This window comes from Entamoeba histolytica, genomic scaffold (genome assembly GCF_000208925.1).
Source record: "Entamoeba histolytica HM-1:IMSS scf_1104750517911 genomic scaffold, whole genome shotgun sequence".
NCBI lineage: Eukaryota > Evosea > Mastigamoebida > Endamoebidae > Entamoeba > Entamoeba histolytica.
This window is the reverse complement of record NW_001914920.1, coordinates 1-12,484: the sequence shown is the minus strand read 5'-3', so window position 1 is coordinate 12,484 and position 12,484 is coordinate 1. Positions and strand designations below refer to the sequence as shown.

Below are 12,484 nucleotides of genomic sequence, written 5' to 3'. Positions count from 1 at the left end.
GAATTATATTTTTTTATAATAATATTAATTATTTTTATTATTAGAAACTTGAATCATTGAAAACCAAAAAATTAACAAAATGTTTTTATTTATTTTTAGTCAATCAGTGAATTGTTCTATCAATGTTCCAACAACGGACAAAATACACAACCCAATGCAAATCAACATAGCAATTCCATATACAATATATCTCCAAATTGGGATATATGCATCTGGAAGTTTTATCCATTTATTTTTATTTTTCATAATTTCAGCATCAATATCATATGTTGTGACAGAAGATGAATCATCTTTAGAGGTTTCAATATTTGTTTCTTTTTGTTCTTTAATTTCATTTAATTCAATTTCTTGTTGTCCATTAGTATTTGTATCAATTGTAACAACAACATCAGCAACACCTTCATTCTTTTCTGCCTCTTCTTTTCCTAATGCAGTTTCAATATCGTTTTGAGTAAATCTTTGATTTCCTTCAACAACTTTATTATAAATAATATTATCTATTATTGATAATTTTCTGAAATTAGGATCACCAAATTTTTCAATTCTAGGCCATAACATCATTATACACATTGGTCCAACATAAACTACAAATATTGAAAAAATAGCTGATGCTACTGAGAATACTACTCCAATGTCTATTATAAATGTTGCACAAAATGTTGTTAATATAAGAATAGTAGTTCTAATCATTAAAATAATAACTCTACCATTCCATAACTGTACTATCTTCCATTTCTTTGGAATATATCTAAGAATACCTGCACAGGTTGGGAACATTAATGCTGGATATGAAATAACTACAACAATGATCATTAACATACGACAGACAATAATTAACCAATCTACATCTGAACTATCTGGATTTGAAAAATCATTTAATACATTAGAAGATACCTTATCAAAACTTACATGCCCACTAACTGCCATAATAATAAATAAACTTGAACAAGTTAGAACAGAAACATAACTACCTCCTTGTAAAGCAACTAGTTTAGTCTTTTTAGATAACCCTTTAGTTCCAACATATAATGGTGGTAAACAAGAATGTATTTGGAAGTTAGCAGTAATAAATGGTGCCATAGTAAAGAAATCCATTGCTCCAGTTGGCCACAATTTTCCACTAAATGTTGGATAATTTGCATCACCACCATTTGATGATTTACCAGAAGCTCCTGCATAAATTGCTTTTCCTAAAACTACAAAAGTGGTTATTACCGCAGCAACAACAGTTAATGTAGAAATTCTATTTAAGAATTTAACTGATTTTGGAATAATAAGTGGGAAATTTAAACACACAGCAACTAAATAAAGAATAATATAATGCCATTTGCAAAAAACTCCAGCAGTTTTACTTCCATAACATGAATCCATAGTATAATTCCATTTGTCTCTATTTGTAAGGTCTTGAATAATACCAAAAAGATATTGTGTAGCAATAACTTGATAAACCATTAGAACACAAAAATAGAATAAAGTATTACAAATATCAACAATACAAGCAAAAACTTTACCAAAAATAAGTGATAATAATTCTCCCATTGTTGCTGCACCTGTAATATAAATTGCTCTATTAAAATAATTCCATGTTATAACAAAATATACTATTGTAGCAAGACACCATGCAACAAAACCTATAACACCCATTTTGTAACAAGTCTGACTTAAAGAAAGAATACCAGCACCAATAAGAGAGTTTGTAAGAGAAAATCCAAAAGAAAATGAATTTGAAAATATTTTATACCAAGTCTTTTTGGTTCTTTGAAGATTACCAACTTCATTTCTTTTAAATTCTTTCTGTTCACAAAGTAATTCTTGAAAATTTCTAGCAATCATATCTTCTACTGTAAACCCTTTCTTTGCTTTCTTTTTCTTTAGTTTTTTAATGTTTTTAATATCCTCTTTAGACAACTCATCTTTACTTTCTCCTTCTGAATTATAACTAATTTTTTTACTTATTTTTGATTTATAAGCAACTTCTTCTCCATTATCTCTTGCAACTTCATCCTCATCTGTAGATCCAGAAGAATCATCCATTTCATTAACAACATTAACATCTAATTCAACAGATTCTTCTTCATTTGGAAAATCATGAATACCATCCTCAATAAATCGTTCAGGATATTCTTCAAAATCACCTTTTTCAAGTGTTTTTGAAAGGGTGTCATTATCTAAATTGCTTTGAATTACTGCTTTAGACATTAATTAAATAATTCAAGTAGAACAACCTTAAAAGAGCTTATTTCTATTCGAATTGATTCGAGAACAATTTTTATTATTTTTATCAAAAACCTATAAAATCTTCATCCCAATTTCAAGTGATCATCTCATTTAAATCAAAACAAATTATCGTTTTGGCTTTCAAATTGTAACATTCTTATTCTTTCTCGAAAATCTATCTAATTCTTTTTTCTTCTTTGTTTTCTGTTTTCGAGTGAATTTTCTCCCTTTTTTTAGAAAAAAAGAATGAAATGACTCTTTTAGGTTGTTATCAACCAATATGCCCAAAGCAATTACTTTGACTTATCACTTATATTTTCTCTACATTTTACTTGTCTCTTTTTTTTCTCCGCATTTTCTTTTTTTTTTTACCAATTTATCATTTGATGATGATATCATCATTTACTATTATTTTATTATTATTTTATTATTTTATTCAACTCATTAAAAAATCATTTATTAATCAATAATTTTCTATTATTTAGCATTCCTATTAAACACTAAGCAAGACTGTTTTATTATTATTATCCATAGATATAAGGATTGAAAGCAGTTATACCCATTCAATTCAAAATCCACAAATTCAACAAATAGTATTTTATCCATAATTTTAATTTAACATTTTCAATGACTAAAATTACTTGATTGTAAAAATACACTTGAGCCAAAAACATTATTTTATCAGTGAGATTGTAGAATTAGTGTTCAATGATTTATTACCTGAGTATATTTATTTTTATTTGCACGAATTTAAAGTTATTGGTATTTATTTTTGTTAAGAATGAGATAATATTTTTTAGTATTTAAGAATGACAAATGAGGATAATATTGAAGAGAGGTGAAAGTGATAGGGTATTAAGGTAAGTAAATAAGAACAACAAATAAAGGGTTGATATAAAAAAAATGGAAGTAGTGAGATAGATTATGTGAAAGAAGCTGTAAATAACAATGAATATATTTATAATGCTTTTAAACAACAAGAATAATAGGTAATTTTGCTAATGAAAAGAAGAGGCTGAATAATAAGAAAATATTCAAAATAAGAAAATATTCAAAATAAGAAAGTTTTAATAATACTTTCGTGAATTAACATGGAATAAAAAGACTGAAGGTGAATAAGAACCCAATGAAAGTAACAAGAAAGAAAAAATGTCAATTATTAGATATATTCACAATTGATTTTCTTCATACTGAGAAGTGTTTATTTCAGCTTCTTCATTATGCTCTATTGGTGTAATAGAGTTCATTTCTAACACGCTCGCATTATATTGTTCTTATTCTAATGTGCTGCCAGAGTTTCCTGTATAAAACATTAAGTCTTTCATATTTTTTATAATTATTGCTCGTAGGATTTTGGGGAGGTCTAATTGCAATTTCAGTGATTTTAATCTTCTTACTGATTCTTTATGTATTAATTAATTTATTGATAATATAATAGGTATTATTTCTACATATATTAATTCTCTATTATTTCTTAATTTCTCTTGTAATTCTTTATACTTATTTATTTTATGAATGTAATTTAATGTTATATTCATATCTTGACATATAGCAACATCTATAATATATCATTTCTTTTCTTTCATATTTTGATAATATATATCTTGTCTTCTAGCATGGAAATGAATGGTCACTAACCAATAAATCTTTATTGTAAGTTATTACCATTTCATCATTATTAATACATTTTGAATGATTATTAAAATCAAATGAATCAAATTCATTAAAATGTGTAATTAATATGTGTTTAAATATTTGTTTACAAACATAATCATGTTTTAATATTTGATTCTTTTTCATTACATCCTGACAGTATATGATTAATAGATGCAATTGTGTTAGGACAATGTTTACAATATTTTAAATCATCATTTTGGAGTATTTTAGATTTAATATTTCCTGTCATAGTTACTCATTCTTGTATCTTTACTATTTGGAGGAATGAATTTCTTTTTATATTCAATCATCTCCATGTTGCTACTGTTAATTTCTTATTATTGAAAGTGCCATTTGCACATCTTATATATTCACCACATTTCTTTTCTTTCCATTCACTTAAATATCTTTCATTTAATTCATTATTTACCCATTCAAATACATTCTTTACATTGTGTTTTCTTTCATTTAATTCTATTACATTCATTAATTCATTAAAATTAATCTTCTTACCAAATACTTTCTTCATTCTTTTAATTATTCCATTTGGATTTTCTTTTATTGCTTCTATCATTTCTCCTATTCTTTTGTTTGATATTTGTATTTTAAATATATTCTTAATAATTCTTTACTACATTCATCTCTTGCTGACATTAATCCTAATCCCAATTCATTTATTTTAACATATAATCTACTTTTTGGGATATTTCTACTATATAATTGGAGTTGTATCAATGATTTTCTTATTTGTTTATCTATCTTCTCCAACTCTCCTAGTTTCCATGGGATAATACTAAATCCATATCTTAATTTGGAGATTATATCACTATTAATCTTTCTTATTGTAATGAGAGTGTTATATTTCATAGTATTTAATGATGATAAAACAGAAGATATATCATTTAATATTCTTGTATAGTATTTGTTGATATTTATTTTATCTCCTATTTCAATACCAAGGTATTTATAATGATTGTCATTAGTTACTCTTGGTAGTTCAGCTAATTCTCCATTTATTTGACTATTAATATTAGTCATTATCACACTCTTTTTTACATTAATTTTTAATCCTATTGCATTAATTATTTATTTAGTTAATTTGTGTAATTTTTCCATTTCATCGAGGCTATTAGTCATTATCTTTAAATCATCCATATACAATATGTGATTTAACTGGACTTGTTTTTCTTCTCCATTCATTTTAATATTTAATTTGCTTATTTGTTTATCTAGTTGTTTAGATAATATAACAATAGATAATACAAATAAAAGTGGAGATAAACTGTCACATTGTATTATTCATCTTTCTACATTAATTATACCCACCCTTTCTTGATTATAATACAAATTAAGATATGTATTATTTAAAATATATGATATACTATTAATTACTGCTAGTGGGATATTAAAATATATTAAACATTGTTTAATCCATTGGTGGTTAATACTATCATATGCTTTGGAGATGTTATAATATGTTTCTATCCACTTCCATTTAGCTTTTATTAACAATTGATTGATTATAGTGATGTATAATAATCATTCTTTTGATGATATGTATATTTCTTACATCTAATTTGATTTAATGATAGTTGTTTTTCAATTTGATTTAACATCAATTGAATTTTCTATTTTCATCTTTAATATTGATGTATATACTTTTAACAGACAATTTAGGCAAGTTATTTGTCTGTATTTTTGATTAACTAATTTATCTCCTTTCTTATATATTAATATTGTCCTTCATTGAATGAAATGAAGAGGTATTTCATTAGGATTGCTTAACCATTCATTAAATAATTTTAATAAATATTTCATTGGTTGTTCTAAATATTTAATCCAAAATCCTTGTATTTTATCAACTCCCGGTGCCTTCCAGTTTGCAGTAAATTTAATAGCACAGTCTAATTCATTGGGAGTGATTATTGATATTCTATTATTAATTCGATTTTCAATTAATACTTCATAGAAATTAATATTCAGGAAATCTATATTAGTATTAGTCTCATAGATTCCTTTCCAGAAATTAATAGTGGAGATATTATCTGGATATTCATCTTCTTTAGATTTATTTAGGTATTGCCTTTTCCCGTATTTCATCATTTTATATTTCAATCTTATTCTTTTCAAATTATTCTTTCTTATTTCTATTTCTACTCTTTTCATCTTTCGGAGGTATTTATAATAGTTTATTTGTTTTTTTTTTGTTTTTATTTTAATATGATATATATCATATTTCTTAATATGTAATATTCTTTTCAATTTCATATATTGTTTATTATGGAGTAAAACTCTCAATCTACATATTTTTGACTGTAATATTCTTTCTATACTTTTCTTTCCACTTCTTTCTTGTTTATTTTTATTATTAATGATGTTAATAGTGGAAGATACTGATTTAATATAATGATAATAATCATCTAATGTATTGATTAATATTTCATTTTTATTAATAATATTAATTATTTGATGTACTTTCTTCTTATTATAATAATAGTTAATGAATTGTACATCTTCTTGTTCTTTCATTTCTTCTTCTTTAAATATTTTCATTACTTCCTCTTCTTCTATTTCTTCTTTCTTGTTCATTCTAGTTATTATTTCTTTTAACTCATTATCTTTCCATTGATGTTTTATTATTTCTTCCTTCATTATTCTATTGATTTCTCTTTTAATTTCATTCTTTATTTTAAATGTCTTCTTTATTATTTCTTTATATTCTTTAATATCATTTATTTTAATTCCAAATTCTTGTATTAATCTTTCTATTATTTCTTCTTTAAGTTGACATCTTAATTTTCTTTCAAATAATTTCAAAACAAAACATTTATAAAGTGTTAAAATTTCTTCTTTTCTATCTGTTTGCTTCCCCCGTTTTTTTGATTATCTAATTCTAATGTGGTGATCTTCTTATGCTGAATATCAATTTCTTCAATGGATTTCTGCGTTAACTTTCTTTTTTTTTTGGAAGATCATCTTCACTTGATGATATTTCATCAGCTACTACCACATTGGGGGAGAGGTCATTCACAATTTGTGATTCAGATGAGTCTGTTATATTGTAATTTACCTCATCTTTCTTCTTTTCTTCCTGTGTATTTTTATTTTCTAATTTAGATACTTTATCTTTCAGAAAGAGTAATTGTTGTGTTAAATTATTTACGTCTGACCTTTTCCTCTCAGATTCAGCATGGAATTTGAATATTTTTTTATTACACTCATTGTTTTGTGTTTATCTCATTCTTATGAATATTCTTTAATGATATAATATCATTTGTTAATTTATTAATGGTATTGTCTTTTACTTGTATTTCCTTTTCCATTTCTCTTTCATATCCTCCTCCAATTTTTCCTCTATTTCTTTTATTCTTTTCTACTCTATTTCTTTTAAGATTCGAAGATGGCACGTCAGAGACACCACATGAAACCCTAAAATAATCCCATGCTTCGAATCTCCCAGTTATCGTCTGGTCATGACGTGCCTTTGGTGAGATAATATCTATTCAACACTAACTGTTTATTATTATTAATATTTATTAGAAGTGATTATTATAAAAGATTATTATTCATTAACGTGTATTGTTCTTCATTGAGGTGTATTGTTCTTCATTAACGTGTATTGTTATTCATTATTAATTATAAGGATTATTATTTACTAAGGAGGTATTATGTATTAAGAATTATCATTTATTAAAGAAGACGCATATATAATTGATATTGTTGCACAAAAATTAAACATAAGGATATTATCAAGGAATAGGGTTTCTTTAAGGGGTGTCGAAGGTAAAAGGAGATGAGCTATAACAGTATGTTATGGATATACTCTCCTTAAAACAACAATATAAAGAATGAGAAATATTATATTACTTATTAAAATCAAAATAAAAATCAGGCAGCAACTTAATTGAGGAACCATTTAAGTCGAGCATGCTTGCAAAAACTTTATTTCAATAGAAATAAAGCGTGTTGAAGAAACTGATTCGCTCACTTCTCAACATGATGAAAAACCTAAAAAATAAGGTTAATCATAATTGATTTCTTTTTTTTTTTTTTCTTTTCTACTCTATTTCTTTTATTCTTTTTCTCCTCTTCATCAATATTCTTATTTAGTAAACTCTTTATCATCGTCTTCTTCACTTTCAATACTCATTACATAGTTATTGTATATTCTATTATCATTAATCTCATTTGGGTTGTACTGATTATTGTCTTCTTCCATAGTCATACTAATAGTTTCTTCTTCCATTCTGATTGTTTTTGTTTTTTCTCATGCAAGAAAATACCATCTTCTCCATATTGTTGATGATGTATATTCTTTAACACTGATTTTCTTTATTTCTTCTACTTCTTGTGGTATAAATATTTTAATTTCTTCTTCAAAGAGTCTTTTCCAATATTCTTGGTTTTGTATTTCAATCATTTCCTTTCTTTGATTTCTATTTTATTTCTTATTTTGATACTGTTTGTATCTTCTTTGTGTGTTATTATGATATTTATTTTTATTATATTAATATTGTTTATTTCTATTGAATTATTATTAAAGTGTTTATGACGATGATTATGAATGAAGTGATGAGTGAAATGATTTGTATCATCTATGTTATGATAGTTATGGTTATAATTATTATTGTAATGATTAGTGTGATTATTCATGTATCTCTGTCTATACAGATAATACCTATTTTCATTCATTCTTCTATCATTTATATTTCTTTGTTGATGTGAATTTCTTCTTCTTTGGTTATTTGTTTTTCTATATTTTTGTGGTACTTCACTGCAATGCATCTTTTTGTTTGATGTTGTTGAAACAACAAATAAATGACAAACAAATAACGAAAATAAATAAGAATGAATAACTCATTGTTGTATTTTCAAATTAATTAATAATCAATATTAATAAATAAATAAAATGAATATTAATGAAAATAATGTAATTTAAATAAAATGAAATAAAAATAATGATAAATAATTAATATTTCAATGAATAAAATATTATTTAACTTTCATATTTCTTACATTAACTAATTATTTCATTTGGTATTCATTCTATTTAAATTATTGTTTATTTAAAATATAAATAATCATATTTTATATTAAATTATTCAAAATAAATTTAAATAAAAATTCATTTAGTTTATTTAATGTTTTTAAATTATTTCATCAAATTGTATTGTAGAAATAGAATCATATCGTCTTTATAATAATATTCAATCATTATACATAATTATAATCTTTTTAATTATTTCTTCTTTATGATGAATATTGCTGATAAATTATTTTCTAATTCCTTTTTATCAACAAATTCAATATCTTCTTTTACAGACATAAATATTTTGGTAATTTTGTTTTCTATTTATTTCTTTTATTTCATTTCTTGTTCTTCTTCCTGTTGATTTTTTTATGAAGAATAATTTATTTAGTTTCAGTTCTTTCAACTTCTCATTTATTATAATTAATTTCTTCTATGTATTTCATTCTTTTATTTTTTGCAATTTCATTATTTTATTTATTTGGTTATGCTTTTCTTGTTTAATGTTTTATTCTTTTTTCATCATTAATGCTATGATAAGTGTTATCTTTTTTTCAACTTCTTCTTCATTATTTGGTGTTAATAATATTATTCTTGTCAATATCCTTACATTCCATTGTATCTTTGTGTATTATTATAACAAGATGAATTTTTGACTCATCAAATTACATTGGAAATTTATTATTTTCCAATTATTCCAATAAAAAATTCAATAATTTTTGTTGTTATTTATCTATTTTTATTTTCTTCTTTTCTTCAAGAAATTCTTTATGAATATAACATTAACATTTAATCAACATGATATAAACATGTCTTTAAATATCTGATATTGTAAAATAATATTCCATATTATTTTATGAAAACATTGGTTAAAATTCAAAACAATATTAATTATTTAATATTCTTTTTGTTCTTTTTTAATATAATCAACTATTTATTCATATATTTTTCTTCCCATTCTTTCTTTGTTTTGTAACACATACATATTAATAATAAATATATTTCATTTATTGACTTCTCCATATTATCCTTTTTGTTTCTTTAGTTTTTGATTTCGCATTATTTTCTTTAAAAAACATTCTTCTTCATTTTGAATTTACAAAATGTATTTTCAATCACTTATATTTCAAATGATAAGTAATTTAATTTATTTAATATTCATTGATTGTTTTTAGTTGATAGTTGTTTAAATAATAATTAAACATAACATTTAGTTATTTATTATTAAAAAAATTTCATTTTCATTTGAAATAAATAACTATAATTCTACGTTTTTTTTTTAAATATTCATCACCTTATATTTTATTTAAATGAAAAACAACAAAATAATTTTTAAAAATAAAATATTTTATCGAATGTTATATAAACATTATTTTAATTATTGTAATTTAAGATAAATTTTTATTAATATTGTTTTTATTTAATTTTACATAAAAATGTATTTTTGAAATAAAAGAAATAGAAAATATTTAAAAATAAACGAAGAAAATTATCAATAATTTAACATGACAGTTTGTTTTTGTTTATTAGTTTGAAATACAAACATCATTAAATAAAAATAAATTTGTAATGTTATGATTGAATAAAAATAATTAAATAATTTTACATGACTTTTGAAATATATTTATTATTCTAATTTTTAATTTCCATTAATCAATTATTTATTTTTATTTAGTCACAACGATTATATTTTTATTCATGAATTATTAATTAGAATGAATGACGATTAAAATATTTGTTATTTTATTTCAGAATGAAATATGATACTTTTTATTTTATCTTCAATAAACAAAAATAAAAATTAATAATATTGATTATTTCTCATATTATGTTATTTAATTTGATTTTTATTCATTTCATTTTTTTATTGTGTATTTATAATAATTATATATTTTCTTTTCTTTTTTATTTCTTATTCTTATTTTATTATCTTATTTTTCTTTATTATTTATTATCTTTATTAAATTAATTTGATTGAAGTAATGTTGATAAAACATGAAAATTCAAATCACAAAAGATGAAATAATAAAAATAAAACAAAATTGAATTTTCTTTTTCTATTTTTTTGTTATTTTTTTTAACAATAATGAAAAAATACTAAAAATAAAATAAACTAATTATAGAAAATAACAATATTATAATTTTATTATTATTATATTATTAATATTATTATATATTTATTGTTATTGTAAAAATGATAAAAATAACATTTATTTAAAATAAAAGGTGATGATAAAAATAACATTTAATTGATGTGTTAATAACGTGTATTAACTATTTAAACATCCATATTTTGAACTTATAAACATCAAATTAAATTAAAATGGAAGAGTTGTTTATTAAACAAATAGAAGAATTGACAGAAAAAAGAGTAAACAATATACTATTTGATTCAGATATTGATGATTGGAATAGAAATACATCAGTATTTGAAGAAAGAATAATAAATAAAGAACATCTAATAATTATTATTGAAGATGAAGATGGAAATAAATTTGGAGGATATGTTAATTCTAAAGTTGATAAAGTTGATGATTATACAAATGATTCAAAATCATTTGTATTTTCATTAGAATCAAATGGAAGAATGATGAAATTTGATATTAAACATCCTGAGTATGCATTTACTTTATTTAATCAATCACATAATAGGTTGTTTTCATTTGGATATGGTGATATTGATGTTTATAAAGAAAATTATAAAACAAAATCATATTGTAATCAATATTCATTTGAATATGAAGGAATAAGAAATGCACTTTGTGGAAAAGGAGGTTTCACACCAAAACGAATCATCGTAATTGAAATGAAATGATTCAATCTTGAATTAATTGAAAATGAACTAAAAAAGAATAAAAAACAAATCAATGAAGAATATGAACAGCCATTTCATTCATTGGCAGATGAATGAAATGGTGAAATAAAAATGGACATAATTCAATGTTGATTTATTTTATTTCATTTAATGAAATTTTCACACCCAATGATGGTGTTTTTTAATAAATAAGAAAAGAAATAAGAATAAAATAGAAATAAAATGAAATGAATAAACAAATTATTTGTATCATTTCATTGAATTAATTCATTATGAATAAAATGAATAAGATAATAGAAAGAATAATAAACAAATAAAGAAATGATAAAATACATCAACATATTTATTTTATTATTTCTTATTCTTTATTCATTCTTATTTTCTATTTAAACAATAATAGTCAAAACATAATAAGAAAGATAAATAAGAATAACACAACATAAAATAAATAATAATAATAAAATATCCAACAAACATGAATAAACAAGAAATGACAAATGATAAAAGAAGAACTAAATAAAATACCAACAAGAATAAAGAAAATAGAATGAAATAGAAAGAAATAGAATAAATTAAGTGATGTTTAGAAAAGAGGAAATGCCAAAAAGAAGAAATGAATGATGATTATAAAAGATAAAAATAAAATAATAAATATAAAATCAAACCTAAAATACCATAATAATATAATACCAATACCATTGATTTTATCTTATTTTATTCTTATTTTATTTATCTTCTTCCATTATTTTTATTCTTCTATTTTATTA

The 12,484-nt window shown here is 22.4% G+C and overlaps 1 protein-coding gene across 1 annotated transcript, besides 3 other annotated features; it reads right to left on the bottom strand.

Annotated features, from left to right (window-relative positions):
- Window positions 1-73: 73 nt before the first annotated feature.
- Window positions 74-2,199, bottom strand: EHI_107010 (N-system amino acid transporter 1, putative; the record flags this gene model as incomplete). The annotated part of the gene is made up of 1 exon (XM_645566.2): window positions 74-2,199. The coding sequence occupies one exon, from the start codon at window positions 2,197-2,199 to the stop codon at window positions 100-102; it is 2,100 nt and encodes a 699-aa protein (XP_650658.1). The 3' UTR covers window positions 74-99.
- A 1,155-nt stretch (window positions 2,200-3,354) lies between these two features.
- Window positions 3,355-7,253: a repeat region.
- A 10-nt stretch (window positions 7,254-7,263) lies between these two features.
- Window positions 7,264-7,929: a repeat region.
- Window positions 7,908-8,660: a repeat region.
- Window positions 8,661-12,484: the final 3,824 nt, after the last annotated feature.